Source organism: Aspergillus foveolatus (genome assembly GCF_047715535.1).
Source record: "Aspergillus foveolatus strain CBS 279.81 unplaced genomic scaffold BDW70scaffold_24, whole genome shotgun sequence".
NCBI classification, from domain to species: Eukaryota; Fungi; Ascomycota; class Eurotiomycetes; order Eurotiales; family Aspergillaceae; genus Aspergillus; species Aspergillus foveolatus.
The window spans coordinates 141,892-163,783 of record NW_027396088.1 but is presented as its reverse complement, the minus strand read 5'-3'; the positions used below and the strand labels follow the sequence as shown (position 1 = coordinate 163,783).

The following is a 21,892-nucleotide window of genomic DNA, read 5'->3' as shown; positions in this document are numbered from 1 at the left end:
TTGGCTGCCAACCCTCAAAATTTGAAACGCCTATTATGAGCACCCCAAAGCCTACTGGAAAAGCCACCATTGCAGTATTCGGGGGCAGTGGCGACTATAGCTTTCTCCAAAATTACAAGCTTTTCTGTAAACATCGCGGAGAGGCAAATGTTCACTTCTCAGTTGAAAGTGAGAAGACCGAGCACGGTCTCACAGTGAAGTACGCCAAATACGAATATTGAATAGGAAGAGTGAGCATCCAACGTAGCTGACTGGCGTCTGTTCAATAGTGCTATTGGGCCTTCAGCTTCTCAGCTTACGACAGATCTCGGCTGAAGTGAGTAGGGCAGTGCAGCGCGGAGAGGCGCTACAGAGAGGTGTCGACTTCGCTTTACGAGAGCGATTGCGTGAGGAATTGAGCTACGGAGCTGAAAAACACCCATAAATTATTGGAAATGGTCTAGGTAGCATCGATGGGGGTGAAGGGATATGGTGGTCCATGACATCTCAACGCCCGCCTCGCCCTCAAAGTACGTTCTCCATCGGTATCATAGCAAAACACCTAGCGAGATTTCTGGATGAGCTGTGCAATCAAGCAATCTAAGCCTCTCGCAATGATGGTGTATTCAACCTACTCACAATAGTATGCTCTCTGCCGAATATCTGATATAAGGGTCCCATCCTATTCTGCGGCGTTCTATCTGCACCGCCGAAGACATGTCCTGACCCCCGAAAGGGTACGCATCCCCGTCTCTGCACAAGTGAATCAGCCTCGCAGGCAAGAGAACCACACTCGAGGGAATGTCAGTGGAACATGAGGAGCTTCTGTCAATCAGGTTCAGTATCACCAAAAGTACGGCCGGGGTGCTTTGCTCGGTTCCCATTGTATACTTCCGCCTGTTCAAAGCGCCCTAAGATGGCCAGACTTCTATCTTATCAATGATGAACTTATGTACCGCTTGAGAGAATCAGAATCTGCTTCTGCACTGATACGGAAAGGTATCTTCCTCAACTCCTATGCCTTTCGTCGTCCAATCTCCGATTTGCGTGAAAGCGGGTGTTATCGGCCGCGATCCTCCCTTCAAAGAAGTTTCGACGTCACGACGGTCGAGAAACCTGGCAGGCTCGTGCAGGCTCACCACCAGTACCACTGACTTCTCATATTTTAGGGTCCTATGGCCAGAGAGATCCTCGTAATCCGTTTGAAAGTCGAAGACCAAACGGCGCCGGAAACGGTCCCATTGACGTTCGCATCTTCCCTTCTTTCATGATTTCTCATCCAGCAGGCAAAATGTTCCCTTTGGTGCCCTCGGTGGTGTTCATGATCGACATATTAAGTTGTCGTGCAGAGGATGTGATGGGGAATTCATTGGTCAACGACGTACGATAATGGAACAAAGCTACCAGGGAGCAATAGGAAAGGCTGCAGCAGCTCTCGGATGACATTGGCTTTCGTGGACCGAGATACAAGGGTGACGTGACTCTCCTGATGATTATCCTGTCCAGGTACGTTTCTTTTGATTGATTTGGGAAAACTCCTTATCATATATAGCATGCTTGGTTTCTCTGGGTCCGAGAGCGGTCTGTGTTAATTTGCCTGGGAGGGCCATGAAACTCCGTTTCTGTGTCACAGTCTTCCGATCGATAGCGTTCAGGAATATGGAATCAGTTTCTAGAAGATTTGTAATACGATCCATCCTGGGTGATCAAAATTAAGCTCCAGGTACGACCATGGTGACGTGACGTCGGATTTGTCATCAATGGCGCCATCATCCCTCCGCCTCTGCAGAGAGCCATTATTCAGCAATCTGTATAACGTTAAATCTAACATCACTGCCACCAAATTGCCGGTGAGCTTTCGGCGGAACACAGCTAACCAGTCATCTCTTGTTCGTCTCTTGTTCTTCTGTTGTAATTCCCTTTCATTAACTCATCATGTCTCTCAGCGGCACCGTCGACGTCGAAATCCGCTTCCTCGACCCCCCCAAAGACGGTTCAATACCCCACGCCGTCGTCCCCGCATCCGGCCCTCCGCAAGAAAACTACAGCGCCGTCGCCCACAAAGTCTCCCTAACAGACCTCCGCGGTCGCGAGTCAGAATATAACCTCGATACAGACGCTTTCGCTGTCTTTCAGAATGTTCCCTCCGCGATGACCTACGAGTCGTGGGACTCCGACGAGACCGTGAAGACTACGTACTATCGCGAGGTCGAGGATCTGCTCTTCAAAACCGTGCCCGGCACCCATAAAGTTGTCATCTTCGATCATACTATCCGGCGGTATAACCCCGAAGCCGATCGACAACCTGTTGTCTTCGCGCACGTCGACCAAACACCGAAAGCCGCCGAACTGCGAGTCCGCGAACACGTCAAAGACCCCGAAGAAGCAGAGAGGTTACTCGCTGGCCGATGCAGGATCATAAATGTCTGGCGGCCGCTGAACGGCAAGGTCGAGTCGATGCCTCTGGCCTTTGCGACTGCTTCGTCAGTCGCGCCCGAGGATCTCAGTACGATCGAGCGCCGGTACCCACATTACACTGGAGAGACTATGGGCGTGAAATATAACCCGAACCAGCAATGGCTGTACTGGTCGGGTGTTGATAATGATGAGAGGATCCTGATCAAGTGCTCAGATACGAGAGAAGATGTTGCGCGGCGAGTGCCGCATTCAGCGTTTATCGATCCAAGATCGACAGAGAGCTCGAGGCCTAGGGAAAGTATTGAGGTGAGGGCGTTGGTCTTTGGGTAACTATAGGACAGTCTATAAGACGGCTATACGTAGACAGAGTGCTACCTAAATTTAATGCAGTCATGATACCTACGTTTCCACGTTAGGAGTATGCTCTTAAGCGTGATTCCATTCCTGTAGAGCCGAATTCTGCTCATGGAGAGTCTCAGATCTTGAAAACAATGCAGCCTGCTTCCATGATACTCAAAAGTCTCAAAAGTTGGCTCCTTTCTCCGACTATATACGTGTCGTAGACGAGGCTCAATTGTTCCACTCCTATCTAGAGTTGACCTCCTCCGTAAATCGGAGGCGCCATATCGGGAGAGAGCCGAGGCTAACAGCTTATGTATTACCAGCACCAAAATACAGTGCCTTCCATGTTAGGAAACTCGCCACATGTCACGGGCAGACCTCTCTACGATCATTAACTGCTCTATTTATGCGTTAATACCAACAGATTTCATCAGATCAGCTTGACCCACGCGTTTCCTTCGGAGATGTCGGCAGAACTGGGCCAAGAGCGGGGCAAGGGGACTACAGCCATGTCGACAGTGCTGGCTGATACCATTGGACGGTCGTGATTGACTGGTCACAATGCGGCGAGGAGGCTGATCAAGCCTTTTGCTCCCAGTAATGCCCATCTCCCGTGTCGTGATAAGCAACTAAGCAACCCACTTCCACAGCTTTTAGATGCATTCCCGAAGGCACAATGGCCGTGCCAGCCTGCATACTAACAAGAGAAAGGCTGTGTCAGGAAGCCAGGGACTCTGAGAATGATTACTTTCCTCGAAGCCGTATCTTGAGCGTTTTCACGACGGACGACTGCCTCAGCAAGGTCTATTTCTGCGACTGTTCTGTCTGTTGTGGAGATTTCAGAAACCCCGACAACAGACGTCAGACCTTTGACCCAAAAGAGCTCCTGGACCAGTATGCGACCGTTTATGCCCTGCTCATTTGCCTCTATCGCCCGGGCTTGATCCGCTACTTTCAGAAGCATCGGACACCTTTGAGCGGGACCCATTTTTTCACTGTCGAGTCTTTGCATTTTCTTAATGACGAAGGAGTTCAGTTGCGGTCGATAATCGGAGATATAATACACAATCAATACAGATTCCATATCCGCGCGATTGACCGATCGCGCGAGCCGATCACGATCCACCCACGCGAAGTGCTTCCCATCCGCCAAAATACGCAGCAGACGGGTCAGGGCTCGTTTGGGCAGGTCTATGGGTTCGAGTTTGCCTACGACGAGTATCGTGGACAGGGGTTGCGAGACATAACCCGGTTCGCCAGGAAGATCTTTCACCGCGACACTGCCGGTTTGGTGGAATGGTTCAATCTCCTGCATTTTGATCGACTGCAACATCCGCATCTGATGTCAGCCTTGGCGGCATTCTGGCATGAGGACAGGTTCTCTATTGTCTTTGAGGAAGCGGAACTGACGCTTGGTGCCTATTTGAATAACCACGGCGACAGTCTCTACACTCACGAGGCGCTCTGGGACCAGGTCCAAGGATTGGCCGATGGGCTCGCATATCTTCATGAAGGGAGTGGCTCATTTATCGCATACCATGGCGACCTGAAGCCGGCCAATATACTTATCGTCAAGGGGGTGATGAAGATTGCGGATTTCGGGCTGTTGCAGGTTCGCTACCGGTCGATTGCGAACTCACTTGAGGCGTGGTCGTCGGAAAGTGATTTTATTGCTTCTACTCGGCGGATATATGGTGGCCCGGACCACAGTAATAAAGCATTGATGGATGTCTGGTCGTTTGCCGCTATCATATCCGAAATATCAGTGTTCGATTTAAAGGGTATACAAGGACTAGAGCGCTACCGTCAAAGTCGGTTTGATGATGTCCAGGAAGAAGCTCCTCAATATAAAACCTATATCTTTCGACATGATACGGAGTTGAAAACATCGGTATCTCGGACAATCGACGACCTACAACAGTTAGTCCAGAATAGCGAGCAACAGCAAACCGGTATTTCGCGGTTCCAACGACGCTTTTTCAATGCTGGATTCTTTACCCTGTTGCGTCAGATGTTTTCTAAAGATTATACAGACTGCCCGCCATCAATACACGTTTCTGATGAGCTAAAGAGGATGCACCGGCAAGCCTCGCAGCCACTGCACGATGCTGTTCCTCGCGGGAACATCTGGGACGATGTGAGCAGTGGAGCAGTGCCAAATAGCCCTCGGAGGTCCAACTGTAGACTGCAAGTAAAGAAATCTCTGTTGATGCTGTGGTAACTAACAATGTCCTAGGCGCGCGAGGCTTTTGGACAAAACGTCCAATTCGTCCAAAACAGACTGCGGCTTACTTCTTTTCGACGGAAAAGAGGGCAAATCTCTTTTGGTCCAATGCGTTTTATATAATTACAACGATGCCAACATATATATCATCCAAGAACCCTGTAAGGTTCCCGAGCTGGTGATCGTGTTCCTGCTAACGAGTTGAAAGTTATGAGGCTGCACCAAGAGCGCCCAAGCTTTGACCCGGAATATACAGACAGGAGCAGTAACCGACCACTGCCACTCAGGGCAACTTTGCAGCAATGGGACGGTCGTCAGTACGCGTTCGAGTTCGTCGACCTCAGGGATCTTCTTATTCTCCAGGCCGCAATGACCAAGCAATACGCCTTTAATTGGTATGTGTGCTTTGCAACCTACCAGCCTACCAGTTACGTTGATTAACGAACTCGGAAGCTCCTCGTTCAACTTGCGCACTTTATCTATTCCAGATCATAGTATTTCGTTTCCTGGTCGACGCCGACCTGCTCTCGAACTAAACGGCGCGGTAGTCCAGTTGTGGTCTGAAAAACCACTTCAGGAAGATCAGGTCTTGTGGCCTGCGACTCTCAGAATTGCCAATCCTCGAATGCACATTGCCGTTATCTGTAGAAGTGAAAAGAAGTTGTTGCTGATCAAAGGTATCTGGGCACCACATTACATAGACTCTGCTGACCTGAATTTTCAGTGAGTTCCAAAACGATAGCCGAGCCAGTCGATAACAGGTCAGGCACTCTTACCCTCAAGAACGTCCACCACTATGAAATACCCATGGAGCATGGCTTTTCGATGCATATCCCCGATGCAGAATCAGGCTACGCTCAGCACAGAAAGGCCTATCTTACCTTCGATGGGCCCCAAGGTAAATTTGTTAAGCCTCCTCCAGGTTCTAAATATACATGGCTACTGACGCCCGGTAGCGGAACAGAACGCTAGGTCTTTTCAACAGCAGCTCGAAGATTTCCAGAGAGAGTGGGAAAAGAATAAGCGCGATCTGCTAGAGAGCGCAAGGAAATGACGGCCTCGCTATCTTTTTCAGCACAGGCTTCGATGTCTTTCTGCATATGTTGGGATTTCGACTTCCTCCTTTGCTGATAAGCCACCCAAAGCAGGACTGTACACCCAGACATCCCCACTGCCATAACGATGTATATCCAAAAGTTCGACGCAATATGGATATTTCCCTCCACATAGTCAAAGAAGTTCGTACCGAATAGTGTCTAAATCCTGTCAGCATGATTTCCACAAAGACGAAATTGGCCCTTACGGCAAGAAACATGGCCGGGAGGAAGATGGCCGAAATCAACGAAACAATGGACATTGATCTGGTTTCGCGAGCGTTTTTCTCAGCCAGCTCACGCATTCTGACATTGATCTTGGCTGCGGTGTCTGTCGCCCGGATGTCTAAGATATTTTGGACCTGATTCCGTCAGTTTCGACCCCCAAACACCATATTGTGGCACCTACGAGCATGCCACATCCCCTTGCCCGACTGATCAGCGACTGGATTCTGCTGCTGTGAACCTGGTGCTGCAAGATTGAGGTCTGCAGGATCGACGTTGTGTCTTCAAAGGCTGGTGCTAGACGGGATGATGAGTGCCGCTGGGCGCGCCCGAGGAACGACTGTACCCCTCGGCCAACATCTATATTGCGCTGAAGGACCTGATTCAGTTTTTCCAGCTTGTCCGTGAAAACTTGGAGCTCTCGGATGTCGGCAAAGTCCGCTTTGATATCACCGTCTACCGTCGGCTCCGTCAAACTTGAATAAAAGCCACGCGACACCTGTCACTGTCAGTTGCAGCCGCACTGACCTGATATAAGTTGATCATTACCATTTTCGAGAAGGTTGCTTCTAGATAGACGAGGTATTCTCGCCACGCCTGCGTGGCTGCCTGGAATATAATCCCGTGTATCCTAATTTGAGACTCTGCCTGTGACTCGTGTGGGTGCATGAAATACTCCCTTGTGCGCTCCTGTAGCTCTTGAGATGCTTGTATGAATATCCACTGGGTCTGCTGCGTCGCGGCGTCGAAGCCATGATATACCCCAGTTTCACGCACGGAGTATGGGTCCTTTGGAATGGATCGTCCATGGGCAGCAACGTATTTGATGTTGTAGCCAATGTCTACAGAATCAGCACGTCTATCCATCAGACTGGGAGTGCCGGGTGTTCTCACCATAACTACACATGAGCTCGTCGGCGGGATTCCCTGTCGAGAGCGGTCGACAGTGGGAGAAAAGCGAGCTAAACGATTGCTCAACAGGATCTGACTTTTCCGCGAACAAAAAGACAATATCGAGGTACCCTGGGTGCACTCGAAGGAAGCTGAACAGTTTCTTCAGAAACTCAGCCGAGACTCGGAGCTGGCCCCATGAGTCGTACTGATGCAGGAAACTGCGGCAGTCAGTATACGCTCCTGTTTCGTCAGCGGATCGACGTACAACACCCACGAACATCGAGGTCTCTGGCATAACTCTGTCAACTCCGATGGGGAATTAATTGCAGCATATCTGGAGTGTCTCGATCCGTCTACATGAGTCAGTCACTGAAGGGCCAAGACTGTCAATATAAGAATGCACACCTTGGCGGACTGACCCCAGGTCGAGAATTTGCGCCACATTCTCGTCCTCGTCCAGATCCGTGCCCTCATCGAAGTCCACACTCTCACCCGCAAAAAGGCGCTTCTCTACCTGTGCGAGGCGTCGATCATAGCCTTTGGCGTCGACCTCTGCCGCTGATAAGCACAGATTGCGTGGATAGATGGACCAGCCTTCAAGATTGTTAGGACTTCCTGTCATTGTGATTTCTAATACTAGCGGGTATAAATAAAATAGCACCATTAAGCTTTGCAGAGACACACATTATATACTACCAAGCAAGGCACAATCGAGCCCGTCGGATGTTGGCTGTGCTCAGAGCGACGAATCGGGATGCCCGTTTTCCTTCGCCTTGCCCAAGAAAAAGAAATGTATGCCTCGCCATCACTACCCAATGAGCGCTTTCTGCCTTGCATGGATGGCACCGGTCGGTCGTGTCCAGCTGAACAGCCTGCCTATGTCCTCGCTTCAAGCAGCGGAGGTGGGAGAATGCGTCGACCCGTCAGTTTTTGCACGGCGTCGTTTCCGGCATTTTCTCAGGACCTCAATCTGCTCTTCCTGGCGTGGCAGAGCGTCAATAATCTATGCAGCTGTCTTCAGCTAGCGACAACTCACTCCGGTCAACTCGCGAGGCACTTGAATCTTCCAGTTGTCGCCGTCCTGGAGTTCCTGGAGGTAAGGCCCTAAGCGTGCGGCCGATAAGCTGATGCTGGAAAGGGTTCTTACAAACACTTGCACCTTTCCGGCCCCGAACATCTCCTCGAGACAGTCATACAGCACCTTGCCGCTCACGGTGTATCGGGTTGGAATTATCTGGACGATCATTTTATTTGATTGGGTAGTTTGCTAGTGGCGCAGACACGAGAAGGATGATGGCACCCCGCGCCCGGCATGACGGACCAGCCTTTTTATGTACAGTCCGGAGTATGAGGGGGGTAGGTCGTTCGTGCAATGCTTATCCTTTCCTATCTAGTGACTCATGAGGCTCTCGTGCGGCCAGAGGCCTGGGACAAGATCCTTCCAGCCTCGTTGACCAATTGCGCCATCACGGTCGCTCAACAGACTCTTGACTTCTGCCTGACATCCATCCTTCCCGCACCTCTGCATCGTCTTGTGGTCTTCGTAATATTTTCATTGCCCTAATGAATGGCCACGTCGAAGCTGCTGCGTTGCCAGCGCATCGCGCATCCATGGGTTCCGAGACAGAGCAGTCGCCGCGATTCGACGAGCAGCAGGCGCTGAGCACTCTGGACGTTGCGTGCCTCATCATCAACAAGATGATAGGGGGAGGCATATTCGTGTCGCCGAGGATAGTCGCGCACCTGACGGGCAACAAGCTGGTCGCACTGTCACTCTGGGTTTTTGGTGGAGTATATTCGTTCTGCAGGTACGCGTTGCGCCGCCGTCAAGCTACAGCCATACCTGACCTGTGATTCAGCATCTACATATATCTCGAATACGGCCTCGCATGGCCATACAATGGTGGCGAGTTCATCTATGTAAGGCTCTCCGACCTTGTCGCTTCTTTGGAGCTGCCGCGACCCCCGCTAACGCTTCGGCTGTAGATATCCAAGATCTTCCCCGTACCTCCTTTACTGTTCGCCAGCGCCTTCGCATGGGTCTTCATCGCCTTCGCAACACCCACCTCCAACTCGGTCACTTTTGCGCGCTATATCAATCCGACCAAAGATGGCCAACCCGATGTCTGGTTTACCAAGTTCTTCGCGTGCGTGATCGTGGTAGGGATATGCGCGGTACACTATCGGCTCGTGAATATCGGTATCTGGGCAAACGACTGCCTGGCAGTATACAAGGTCCTGTTCTTGCTAGTGCTAGTCCTCGCCGGGTTCGTAGAAACCTGTCGTCAGGCAGCTGACGGCGGCTTGCTGGGAGTCGGAGACTACGCCACGACTCACGGGAACCCTTCGCCGACTAATGTTGCGCTGGCTATTCTTCAGGTCCTGTACAGTTACCAGGGGTGGGAAAACGCCAGTACGTCTACCTTCTCCTCGCCAGACTTGCTCGGTCGACTAACGTGGTGCATAGATTATGTGACATCGGAGATCAAGGGGGCCGGAGAGCATAAGAAGCGAAGGCTAAAGCGCGGTGCTTTCATCGCGATCAGTGTTGTCATGTTTCTTTATATCTCCTTCAATATGTTTGTGGTATGTTGATTGACCTCTTGACGAAGGAACATGCTTATTGTTGCCAGTTTTTTATCTTGGACTTTGAGGCAGTTACCAATCCCACGCATAATGTCGCCGCAGATTATGCCATCAATGTAAGTCTCCTCCTCCCAATTGTTAGTATTCTAACAGCCGCACCAGGTTTTTCGAACCAGTCATACCAAGATGGCGAGCCACGCAATTTATGTCAACATTGCATTGGCCGCCGCTGGAAACATTATTGGAGTCACCTTTAGCAATGCCAGGGGTAGGTGAAGTGCACTGAACACCGGTCTTGATTTTGACATGTCTAGTGAACCGTGACATCGCAAAGCATGGCATCATCCCATTTTACAATTTTTTCGCCAAAAGTTCTAATTACGGAAGTACCCAGTGGGACAACTTGGGCACCCCGACTGGTGGTCTTATCCTCCAAGTTCTGGTTACCTGCATAACCATTGCATCCTACGAGCCGTACAAAACCACCCTTACCTTGTATACTTATGGCCATGCAGTGGTGTGCTGTACGTATCTCCACTCCCGCATTGCGAATACAAGCTCTTATTGACACTATCTAGCCGCGCTTGGTATCGGGGTCTTCTATATTCGAAAGCGAATGAACCAGTACGAAACGAGCTCCACTGACCCAGCGGACAAGGCATACGGCAACCCCTGGGAGTACCAGGTGATGAAGACGAGCCATACCCGCTACACGGCCACCGTCTTCTTCATCATCGTCAACCTCTTTCTCGTCGTTGTCCCGTTTATACCCTCCGATAATCCAGACGGAACGCGCAGAGATACACCCTCGTGGGTGCAGCCAGTCATCGTCACCGCCCTTTATGCGTTAGGAGCCTCAGTATCACTTTATATCATTGCCTTCATCAAGAAACTAGAATTCCGCGGCAGCGGTTACAACGTTAATGATCCCGGCGACTTGAGCGGCTTTATCGATTACAACAAGCGGCGGTGGATCGTGACGTGGCCGAACCCTGATTGGCCGTTTAACTGGAAATGCGCGTTCAGTCTGCTTAAAACGCTATTCAAGCCTCGTCCGTGGGAGGAGATCAAAACGAGGTTCTTCACAAATGGTGAAGAGGAGGCCGCGAAGAATCTGAGGAGCCAAGCTCTGAGCCGCTAGAACCAGCGTACAGAGTTAAATGATATGGAGTTCCATCGTGATTGGTCCTACGGAGTAATGCAGCGGTTGTTTCCTATGTTGAATGAAAGATGTACGGTGTCATGAAGTTATGTACTACCGCCGTTGTATGTACTCCATCGTAATTTCGGGCAAACAACGCTTAGATGGATATGGATAATAGGATATTAGGAATAAATTTCCTAGACACTACATTTGAACCAAATTCTCCTGAATTCCAGCTCACTTCTGTTTCCTTACTTAGTTTAGGCCTACGACCATACCAGGACAGTGCCCAGTGGTATAGACTCCTCAGTAAGATCAAACATCCGCATCATCTGCAGTGAGAGACTCGGGGCACTGGGTCAGCCGGCACTATCATACCCCCCTTACGCTCCTGGTTCCTCTGCAAAGTTGCCAGATATCCCGGTTTATGAGTTACGAAATAATCAGCTTCATAGAATCATGATAAAAGTCCCTTTCAACAACCAGCTCGCATAGCTCAGTTGGTAAAGCGCGTAACTAGTAATCACGAGGTCAGCGGTTAAAGTCCGCTTGTGAGCATATCTTTTTCCTTCTTTAATCTCGACCCACTTCTCACGATTCCGGTTCTTAGTGCTTACGGGAGGATTATGTCAAGGCGGCCAGGGATTCCGAAATGAGGGGCAACGAACAAAATTGGAACCAATTATTCCGATCCTCAAAGGTCATATATAAATAAGGGCACACAAGGGGCCAGATCCTGTCGGACTCTGGGGTGGCAGAGAGGCTGCGCCCTGCATCCAGTTATCAAGATAAGCGGAGATACGAGAGACAAATGCCCATAATCAGAAAGGGTCATTCATCTAAACGCTTATCTGGCTACGAGAGAAAGCTTATCTGAGTGCGGGAACTTTATCCTGGCCGGCGCCTTAATCCCCAACTGTTAATACAACCTACTAATAACCAGTTTTGTAAAGCAAGAAGAAGCCTTGGCCTGGAGACCGACGGTAGAAAGTCAAAAGAAACCTTTCATATTCTGGTATGAAATGATACCAGGCATATGTATTGACCGGAATATCTATCTCAGTTCGGTTTATTAGACGCCACTACCCCCTCCCTCCGAGTTATTCTTCTATATGGCAGGCGATTGGCCGCATTTTACCTTGGCACCCCATGTCCCATCCTCTCTGAACGCAGCCGGAATTCTAGCCTACTCATCAGACAGCAGTCCGATCGATTAAAGGCTCAAGAAAACATTATATACACATATGGCGGCTGCCGCTAGGAAGAGATGATTTTCCTGCAGTATAGACTACTTGGAGGATCAATGATAATCCAATCAACTCACGATCGCGATCCCATAAATTTAGCTTCTCATGTCCACAGTAATTTTCGATTGACAACTACAGCTAGCTACATTTGCATTGGAATGGTTAATCTATATTATTTCTCGTTACAATTGACAGCGCCGATGAGCTTCATTGATCCGGTCCTCCTGTGCTGACCTACCTGATATACGCACATTTGTCCCTATTAGCGGATCATAGCTAGTCTGAACGAACATTAGGCACTAAGACCCTGCCCTACTTTATCCACTAAGGTTAGAGGCCGTTCGCTATCGAAACCATGCAGTTTCTCTGGATGAAAGTAGTAATACTTTACTCCTTCATGGGCGATTTCATTCATGATTGGGGGGAGCACCAGGAGGCCAATGAAGGTTCTAATGTGGTTGATTTCACCCGCTGCTAACACCCCTCAACTATTCCCTGACACGAGAATGCCACTCATTGCTGCAGGATTAATTGAAGGGAATCAGAGATGCCTCGGCCTGAACATCTTGCAGTGACAACACCTATTCTCTCGTTTGTGCAAAATATGACAAGATCCAAATTCTTTGCGTGAGAGCTGGACGAATGTCGATAGCCGCCGACGGTTGGTTATATTGGCTTGGGTTGAAGGCTTAGCTGCCCACGACACATGTTGCGTAGGAGTGTGTGAATTGGGCCAGGAAATCAAGCCTGGCAGTTCCGCCCTCTCTGAATCACATAGCAATGCAGAGCTCGACGGAACTGGACCTTGTACCTCTAGGTGTGGAAAGGCCAGAATTGGTGGTACTTGGCTCCGGGAGAGTGCTACTAGCATAACTTGCGAGAGGGAGACAGACCTTAGAGGAGCTGGGACCAGGAAGACTGCCATCACAGAGATAGGAATCGGCAAAATTAAGACCAACAGCGTCGGTATTGGTAGAATATGCGCCGGTAGGGCTAAACTCAAAGAAAATGGCGCGCCCTAAGCGCAGAGAGATCCCAAGCAGATAATCCTGAACTGCCCACGAAACATGTCTATACTCGGCAGGAAGGCGAATTAAGTTTTCGGCACGCAAAGAAACCCAACGGCCTTCCGACACCGCAAGGCTAAGGGGGTTTCTGGGGGTATGGGCGTCAGGACGATGTTTTGGCGACGTTGGACAATTTATGGGGACGTAGTGAATGAGCTGCCCAGTCCTGGAATTGAAGATCTGAATTTCGCTTTCATCACCAGAGGCAAGGGTAACAGTAATCTTGTTCCCCTCCTCCGCATCCATGAAGTTGGCATCTGTGATATCTTGTCCAGCGAAATGTAAGTTGTATAATAAGTCCCCCGATTCGGAGTGACGGACCTGAATACCTCCTGGGCTTGTGTGCAAAGCTAGCAATAGGCTTTTAGACGAAAAAACTGCAGGTGGGTCATGATACTCCAAAGCAGGTTTGTGGCTCGCTCCAAAAAGAAAAGGGATATCCTTCGCGTGGCCTCTGGGTGATATGCTCTTGCACATCGTCGATTCCTGCTTTGCCCACACAGTCTCTCCTGTCTCGAATTCTCGCAGTCGTATGGAGCCTTGCCTTTCAATTGATAACAGACGGTTGTTATCGGGGGTAAATACAGCAAAGTTGAAAGGTGCTAGGACGCTACTTTGGAACGTCGTACGGTGTATTCCTGTAGCTGCGTCTCGGATTCTGGTGGCTTCACCATCGCTAGTCAATAACCACCGGTTGTCGGCTGAAAGGAGCACCATATGAACATGCTTCAAATGACCATGATCGGTCCAGATGCGGAGAATCCGAGTCCCTGTAGTCCACCTCCATTCGCACAAGCTTGGAATTTTTTCAAGCCCGAATTCAAAAACCAAGACCCATGGAATGGTTTTTGTTACCGAGTCCCACAGAGTCACATAGGCGCGCGGAGCAAGCAATACAAGCCACTTACTATCACTAGAAAATACCACCTCCTCTACATCCGTGGTTTGCAGATGGAGCACTGTTTTGTTCTCCTGTACGCTGGTCACGCGAAAGTCATTCGCCATGGTGACAAACCATGCAGCGCATGGAGAAAAGAATGATCGCCCGGGACCTGAAACAAAATCAAGGAAGCGGCAGGGATCTTCTAGATCTCCCTGAGACGTCGGAATTTTTAAAAGATACGCATCTCCGTTATCTGGTCTGATACACCTAAAACGCGAGACGCCGATCCAGCGAGTCCGTTGATTATCTATCCACCCCCATGGCACGGCATTCTGTTCTCCAAGTCCTCCGGATCCGTGGTGGAAGCGACTGGAGCCAACTCAGGAGGAGACCGAGTGTCGACCGCGAACACCTGGATTAAACCATCGATGAATTTTGAAGCAAAGCGCTCGCCATCGTCTAGAAATTGAATTGAGTCGACGGGACTTGATCTAAGAACATACTGTGCAACCAATTCTAAGGTCGAGGTATCCCAGAAATGGACCCGGCCACCACGAGTGCCACAGACTAACCAGCGACCATCTGGACTGGTTGTCAGGCAAGCCACGAAGTTGTCGTTCTCTGGATATTGGTCATCGGATGTGAGACCTAGAGGACAGCACGTAATACCGACGGGCGGAACTATTCCCTGTCCTTATCAAGTAGGCTGGTGGAATGTAGCAGGGCCCTCTCCCAATCTCTCCTCTCTGTTCCTAAATGAGGAGCGAGGCGCATCGAGTCCCAACCTCCCCTCCAGCAGCCCCCACGCCCAAAATGAAACGACGACCAAGATCTCGACAAAGGAGAACACCAAGCTACCCCCAAACACCAGACTATGGTATGTCCACGCATTACCCGAGTCGAGATCAACGACCTGGCACACGATTGCCCACGGAAGCACATAGAATATGTTAGAAATCAAGGACTGCACGAGATACCACTTTATGCGAGTTGCAAGAAGTATTGCAGCAAATTGAATAGATAGACCGTAAAGAATATAACGCCTATTCAACAATGTTAGGGATTTAGTAACCGGTAAGTGAAAAAGCGAATACAGACGCACCAATCTATAGTGCGCCACACGTGACCAACAATGTTCGGGACATGTTGAGAGTTGCTAAGCCACAACGCGAAAGACTCGCATCCGTATAAAGACATGAAATTAGCAAGGGAATTTCGATCGTGAGAATTATAGTGGCAGAGAGAAGAGCTGCCGTACAACCACTGCACGCGTGTGTGTCCCAGAGTTTTGTAGGAGGGAGAGAGATCGTACCGCACAAACTTATCCACGACCATCTTGAGGGGTAAGGTCTTTGCTTGAGCAGGCCCCAGGCATGCCCCACGAGCGTGAGCGCCGTAGCCTCCGCTGCCTGAACTAGTACCATTATTAAACCCCATCGAATCGTGCTAAACACGGCCCACGCCGTGGCATAGTCCGCTGACATGGAGACTACACCGCTCACTAGCCAGAGATAGAGTACATTCCGCAGCGCAGACTCGATGAATGTGATAGATCCCGGCTTAAGTAGGATTATGAGCCCCTTCAGCGTCGGTGCATCGGCACTTCGCCTGAAACTGACGGTAAACAAGAAATATAACAGACCGGAAATCGCCGCAGCCATGTCGCAGGTTGGGCGGATTCCGGCCTGGATGTTGATATCCGGTTTCCAGTTGCCGACATGAAACGTAGATATGATCAGGAGGTCAAGGGCAATATTTATTGCGACTTTGACAGAACTGACAAGAAGCGGGACGTCCGGTTTGTCCAGGGCTCGCGTGGCATTTGATACAGCGACTTCAACGGCAGAGCTTAAGGCCGAGAAGGCGCTGACACGGATATACGTTAGACTGGCGGCGCGAACATCACGAGGTACGAATGCCGATGCAAACTGCCGAGCTGCAGCAACAAAGATAACACTCATCAGCAGTCCAAGGAGTGCTTGGAAGGCCATTAAGCTATGCGCCAGGCCCAAACGGGCCTTCAACGACCGGGCCTCAGTATCTGCAATCGTGACCCGGACCGCGCGTGGGAGTCCCTCGTTTATCACTTCCGCGACGGTGTTGATGTACGTATAGATATCGTCACAACCAAGGAGGAATCAATCTTCGCGATCCAAATCTTGACGAGCGTGCTGTAGAGCGCTGGAAGGATAAATGCAGCCGTATTAAAGAGGAGGGCGCCAGTGTAACTAGAGATAGTTTAGTATGGCCGAACTCGCAGATCTTGGAATTTCCTGACTTTGAACGGTGCCACCATCTGTTCCCAGCACGCCATCTTAGAGAGAAAAGGTCAAATCGATCGTGTGAAGAATTTCCTGAGTCTCCATCAGGGGTGGCAGATGAGCTGACACCTGAGAGCCATTGGCTTCTGTATTTGGAGCCATCGTACATAGCCCAAGCAAAGAGGGCGCAGTGGGACGGATTCAACCTTTTTACTCGGGCGTAGACCGACCCTTTCCCCGCATTATTTTCCGCATACAACGCCCAACCCCGTTCCGGTTCAGGCAACTGCATCCTATTAATGAACTGTAACGTATTTCCTCACGGTTAGCCGCACCATCAATACAAACACGTCCAATGTCCCCCTCCTTCACCCTTCGTTGCGGACATAGACTTTTCATACACCAATCAGCAGGACAATTGAGGACTATAGTTCCTCTCTTAACACCAGATACGGCAGCCGAGAGTCGGAAACCAAGTAAAATCTTGGATCTACATACACAATATGATTCGGCGGGGTGAAGGAACCCCATACTGGTAGTATGATAAATCGGCCAATTCTTCAGGCAAATTCAAGCGGGAATTGGATGGCTCGGTGTCTGAATTCGAACATTCATTCACCATGTGCTGCATACAAATGCGACCGAAAACCAAGGCACTCCAGATTGTGAGAGGGTGGTAAGTCTCTACTACCACGCCACTATACCCGCCTGCCATAACTCTGGATTGGAAAAAGGTGCATGCTCAGAAGCTCTTCAGCCCCACGACCTCTACTCGAGGCGCTGAAGAGATTGAGTCGTTCTTGAACGGAAGCACATTTGCTACTCCCATGTGGAGAAAGGGGTAGGTTTCGTCCAGTACCCATTGAACCCCCCGAGAGACCATGTACGGCAGTCTGCCGTACCATGATTGGTTGGACTCATGGCCTCAGACCATTTCACACATGCCGGATCTATTCCTATACTGGCCGTACATTTTGTACAGGGCCGCACGCTTTCACTTGCGTTCACTAATTGTCCATCACTCTAGCGAACAGTAAATGCAACGGAAGAGAACTAAAACACCAGCGTATCATAATCAGCTACGCTGTACTCCTAGTCCAGAACGGTGATTCCATGTCTCCTCAGCCGGTCGTAATCCCTCTTCCCCATCGCCACCTTTTCAAAGTTTGGCGGAAGCGGTCTTCTCTCGCTGCGAATATCAGCTTTCGACACATCAGAGACGGAGGGTATACAGAGCAGCATACCGGTAGAACTTCACCTTCAGAATTCTTGCCCGGTCCTTCAACTGCGTTCGGGCGGGGTCGTCGATGCTCATCTCGTCCGCCTGCAGCCGCAACGTCATATTCTCCTTCTTGATCCTCGCCCATTCGACCCCGAACAGCCGCATCAGCCGGATGAGCCGGTTATCCTCCTGCGGCAGCCAGCGCACGCGGTCCGTTGTGGTGACGATCGACGACACTGTGCTAAGGCGGGGGCCGTTCGACCCTAGGGGTCGGGCGCGTGCGATCATAGCCAGATGAATTTGTATGTAGGGTAGGCTGTGAGACAAAGTAGCTTGGAACAAAGCCAGATCCCATGGGGCAGAGAGGTCTCGGTTGAACCGGAAGTCCCTCTGGTAACGCTGCAACCCCCTCGGAGCTCATGTTGGCTGCCATAGCCGCGGGTACCGGAAGCCATTGGGAAGACTCGGCGTCAACGTGGCCGTAGTTAGTCACGGTTGAGTAGTACATGCTCTCAAAGCCACCTTGGTCAAGAAATGATGGCGGTCGATACCCATTGTCCCCCAAGTGGATTAAGGACCCTTCCATGGTCAAAGCATTCGGCGTGAGTGAAGTCGGGGTTTGCTGGACTGGTAACCTGTCGGTACTTGGGTTCTTGAAGAGGGACTGCTGCTATAACCGCATCGTGAAGGCCTTTCAATCGAACATCGGTCATGGGCTGCTCTTGATGATTGCGACACCAAACAAGTTTGGTCTGCGATGTCAGCACCTGTAGGACAAAATCCAGCATAATCTTACCTCACAACCATGGGTTTCTTTAACATAACCTTCAATTTTCTCTATGCACTTACTGAACCAGTAGCTGATAAGGTCGTGATTCTCCATGCGTGCCTGTTCCTGGACCTGGGACCCTCGGATCCCGTGTACTCTGCGATATCTGAAAAGGACTTCGCTCAAGGCCAGAGCTCTTTTCGTGCTATTATCTCCACATGGGTATGAGAAGACTAAGGGATCGCCGTCGCTGAACGGAGAGAAGTTCACCGGCGGGTATGCGGGGCAAACAGCTGCAACGTCGCCCTGTTGAACGACCAAGTCGACTTGGATAGCACCATTCGGGCGATAACTGGCAGACGCTAAAGCGTACGCATTGCAGGGATCTTCAAGATGAACCTCTGCGAGGATCAGATCTTCCACACCCTTGTTTTTGGCATCTCGCATTAGGGGTCCCTGGTAAATGGTCTTCCATGCCCGCACGGTCTTAGATTATACGTTAGTAGTCGGTGCAAGAGTCGGAGACGGGACATACCTGGATACTATTTAGAAGCGTACTTAGCTCATTGGATACCCATTGGAGTCGTCGGTGGAGCCAGGTGCGGGCTTGGTCGTCGATGTTGCCTTTCGCTTGACAAGCAAGATATGTCTCACGAAGCTTTTGACCTGCCTCCAATTTCTGGAAAGCTAAGACTTCTGGCTTCTGGGAGAGGACCATGGGGTCTCTACTGCCCAGTGGCAGAGTCATTTCAATGTTGAATCGACGGCGAACCTTTGCCGCATCAGAATCGGGCACGATAAGTTCCACCATCTCTTCGCTTCCACGATGGCATGGCAGAGTTATTATAGCTTTGACGACGTCGTCAACGCTGTGGTGCCAGACGACATTCTCTGGAGGGAAATCAGGATTGATAGTGATCCAAGCACGGACAACCTATAACGTTAGCTAAGGCCAGAAATAATCAGATAAAGACATACTTCGAGGCCATCCATAGTGCTGCCCTCTCGCTCGACTGCGCTGTCCATGTCGAACCACTCTGACTCGCGGCGGGAAGTTCGTGGTGCAGGAAAGCACTGTAGCACGTTCGAAAACAACTCAGTTGGCCACTTCAGGAGAGTAGCAGATACAGAAGTAGGCAAGAACATTCTTATTATTTCTCATTGGTCTTCATCTTTTGCTAGTCCCAGTTCTTTCTTCTGTTTCAACCATTTCATTTTATACCGTGTGGGCTGTTCTATCTCGCCCCTCTCTGCCTACGCCAGCTGATTCGTCGCAACAGCACGATGAAGGGTTTTAAGCTCGACAATGGGCAGGCCGAGATAGTACAACACCATTGCCAGAGCTGTTATTCCGAGTTTGAAAAATGGTAACCATAACGTGCAGGGCCTTTTCGTGAGTGATATCTTGGAGGACGACGCCTGTGGTCGGTGATTTGAGCGTCTTTGTTATATAGCCAGATGTCTGTCCCCAGAGCTATACCACGCTCAGTGGATATATACCTCAACTAAACTGCAGGCTTTCTCTCTTCATGTGCCATGGAACAATTGGGTAGAAGAATGCGCGGACGAATTCAGCGCTACAATCGAATTTATTAGAAGCCTCATACACAAGCATCATGCTCAAATAAGCAAGGAAGGAGGGTACTGCGAGTCCTCGAAGAGCGCAGGCTTGTAGATTTTTTAGGTATTTCTAGGTGATGCTGGCAGTTCTGGGGTATAGCGGCCAGAGCTCAACCATCCTCCGATGATCACACAGCAACAGCGTCTTGTGCGGGGCTGGTCTTCGAGGGCTCTGTTCGAAATGTATGCCCACTTTGTGAGACAAAGGCATCAATATCCCCGTCCGCAAGCCTGTCCTCATCCACGGCTCCCCTCCCGATAACGCCCGTTTTCCTATCCCTCATCTCCAGATATGCAATCAACCCTATAAATGGCAGCGTCAAGGCCCCAGTAACCAAGCTAGCGATATAACCTCTTCGATAGTCCGGTGCATCTGTGACACGGTAGAAAATCAATGGCCACCAAGTGACAAAGGCAAAATCAAACGAGTTCATGAACCCCGTCGCGATGGCGCGCAGCTGCACGTCATGGCCGGTCACGTCGGCCAGCCAGCCATACCATACCGCCTGCGGCGCGTACGTGGTGCCGAGCAGGTAGAAGGCGAAGAAGTAGCCTGCTGTTGGGGGGTCAGAGACAAGGATGGCGGAGCCAATGACAAAGGTTAGGCCAATGGCAACAGAGACTTCCCACCGCGAACGCAGTTTGTCAGAGACGATGGCGTAGAAGATAGTTCCTACTATGGCTGTGGCATAGATTGCGGTTGGGTAGTTGTTCTGTTGCACGGTTGTGTATCCGCGCGAGGCCATCCACAGCGGCATGACGTTGTTGGAAAGGCTTTGGACGCAGAGCGAGTATACTGGAATTGTTAAGGTGGAACGTCTCAAATAGTCAAGGGGACTAACGCATGAAGATAAGCGGCAAGAGATAGAACTGCCAGCTCCAGAGAACCCGCTTGAAGACCGTCAGGTCCCACGACTGCTTGCTGGGAGAGCCGAGTCGAGCGGCCGCATGCTCCTTCTCCTCCGCGTTCAGATACCACGCCGTTTGATGGACAGGCAAATCGGGGATGAAGAACCAGCCTGCATTGCCTGAATAAGCCTAGGCTCTTTTTATTTTTATTTTTATTTTTTTTTTTTTTTTGAAGGGAGGGGTACCGAATAACGCGACAGGCAAAGTCATGACCGAGACAATGATGAAGATCCATTTCCATGCAGGAAGGCCACCCTTGCCTGCCAGACTTTCCAACAGTCCTGCTTGAATCCAGCCACCAGCCATAGACCCGAGATGGCCAAAGATGCAGAAGATGGCGTTTCTGGTCCCCAGTTCAGATCGCTTATACCAGGAACCCAGGGTGAACAGGGCTCCGACACTATCGGGGTCAGCCACAGCCCGAGCCAACAAGACCAGACCTACTATGCAATCGCTGAAAACGCCCCTTCGATAGCATTCAATAGAATGACCTGCCAGGCGTGGGTCATCCGAAACGTGACCATTGTAAGGACACTCCAGGTAACGTTTGCCGGAACGAAGACATGTTTCGGCCGCACCAGAGTCAGAAGACTGGTCCCGGGTACCTGGCATACAGCGTAGGTGACCAGGTAGGCGGTGCTCATGTAGTTGTAATCTTTTCCGTGAAAGTTGAGGGCTTCCTTCATTCCACTGATATATGCCGAGGAGTAGCTGGCTCTAGTGACGCCGAAAAGAAACCAGATCAAGGAGAAATACGGCAGTAATGTAGTGTCCAGTTTCACCAGCAAGGCGCGATCTTTGCCGTCAGAGCCCCAGAGCCAAATGGCCACCTTTGTGCGAATGGACGCCATTGTTTGTTGAGAGTCGATAGAAGTCAAGGCGGGGGGGATCTCAGTTGGAGACGGACTGGGAAATCGAATGTGAAAATGGCGAAATCGGGGTTCAGCCTGTGTGACCGGATTGTGTGATCGAGACCCGATAAGCGTCATGCCGATTAAAGTTCCTTGT

The 21,892-nt window shown here is 50.5% G+C and overlaps 8 protein-coding genes and 1 non-coding gene across 9 annotated transcripts; 4 read left to right on the top strand and 5 right to left on the bottom strand.

The window, feature by feature from the left end:
- Positions 1–1,925: 1,925 nt before the first annotated feature.
- Positions 1,926–2,739, top strand: BDW70DRAFT_136340 (uncharacterized protein). Its single transcript, XM_073736842.1, has one exon. It carries the CDS (start codon positions 2,131–2,133, stop codon positions 2,725–2,727), a length of 597 nt encoding a protein of 198 aa, XP_073595951.1. The 5' UTR covers positions 1,926–2,130; the 3' UTR covers positions 2,728–2,739.
- A 676-nt stretch (positions 2,740–3,415) lies between these two features.
- Positions 3,416–5,690, top strand: BDW70DRAFT_168213 (protein kinase family protein; the record flags this gene model as incomplete). Its single annotated transcript, XM_073742401.1, has 4 exons — positions 3,416–4,930; positions 5,052–5,124; positions 5,172–5,358; positions 5,459–5,690. 4 exons carry the CDS (start codon positions 3,416–3,418, stop codon positions 5,688–5,690), a joined length of 2,007 nt encoding a protein of 668 aa, XP_073595950.1.
- Positions 5,691–6,731: 1,041 nt separating this feature from the next.
- BDW70DRAFT_168212 (uncharacterized protein) lies at positions 6,732–7,798 on the bottom strand (the record flags this gene model as incomplete). Its single annotated transcript, XM_073742400.1, has 5 exons — positions 6,732–6,781; positions 7,007–7,071; positions 7,155–7,394; positions 7,442–7,529; positions 7,582–7,798. 5 exons carry the CDS (start codon positions 7,796–7,798, stop codon positions 6,732–6,734), a joined length of 660 nt encoding a protein of 219 aa, XP_073595949.1.
- Positions 7,799–8,739: 941 nt separating this feature from the next.
- BDW70DRAFT_160008 (APC family permease) lies at positions 8,740–10,903 on the top strand (the record flags this gene model as incomplete). Its single annotated transcript, XM_073740778.1, has 8 exons — positions 8,740–8,984; positions 9,036–9,096; positions 9,163–9,589; positions 9,644–9,762; positions 9,810–9,878; positions 9,925–10,030; positions 10,077–10,286; positions 10,341–10,903. 8 exons carry the CDS (start codon positions 8,740–8,742, stop codon positions 10,901–10,903), a joined length of 1,800 nt encoding a protein of 599 aa, XP_073595948.1.
- A 488-nt stretch (positions 10,904–11,391) lies between these two features.
- BDW70DRAFT_t108 lies at positions 11,392–11,464 on the top strand. The gene has a single exon. It is a non-coding gene; the product is annotated as a tRNA-Thr (tRNA).
- Positions 11,465–14,518: 3,054 nt separating this feature from the next.
- BDW70DRAFT_168210 (uncharacterized protein) lies at positions 14,519–16,526 on the bottom strand (the record flags this gene model as incomplete). The annotated part of the gene is made up of 6 exons (XM_073742399.1): positions 14,519–15,146; positions 15,206–15,279; positions 15,362–15,366; positions 15,416–16,178; positions 16,229–16,331; positions 16,492–16,526. The coding sequence occupies 6 exons, from the start codon at positions 16,524–16,526 to the stop codon at positions 14,801–14,803; spliced, it is 1,326 nt and encodes a 441-aa protein (XP_073595947.1). The 3' UTR covers positions 14,519–14,800.
- A 1,025-nt stretch (positions 16,527–17,551) lies between these two features.
- On the bottom strand, positions 17,552–17,837 carry BDW70DRAFT_136336 (uncharacterized protein). The gene has a single exon (XM_073736841.1). The coding sequence runs from the start codon at positions 17,749–17,751 to the stop codon at positions 17,578–17,580; it is 174 nt and encodes a 57-aa protein (XP_073595946.1). The 5' UTR covers positions 17,752–17,837; the 3' UTR covers positions 17,552–17,577.
- Positions 17,838–18,113: 276 nt separating this feature from the next.
- BDW70DRAFT_160004 (uncharacterized protein) lies at positions 18,114–19,381 on the bottom strand (the record flags this gene model as incomplete). The annotated part of the gene is made up of 4 exons (XM_073740777.1): positions 18,114–18,338; positions 18,383–18,841; positions 18,891–19,289; positions 19,334–19,381. The coding sequence occupies 4 exons, from the start codon at positions 19,379–19,381 to the stop codon at positions 18,114–18,116; spliced, it is 1,131 nt and encodes a 376-aa protein (XP_073595945.1).
- Positions 19,382–20,103: 722 nt separating this feature from the next.
- Positions 20,104–21,735, bottom strand: BDW70DRAFT_160003 (major facilitator superfamily domain-containing protein; the record flags this gene model as incomplete). Its single annotated transcript, XM_073740776.1, has 4 exons — positions 20,104–20,771; positions 20,818–20,994; positions 21,070–21,284; positions 21,329–21,735. The coding sequence occupies 4 exons, from the start codon at positions 21,733–21,735 to the stop codon at positions 20,104–20,106; spliced, it is 1,467 nt and encodes a 488-aa protein (XP_073595944.1).
- Positions 21,736–21,892: the final 157 nt, after the last annotated feature.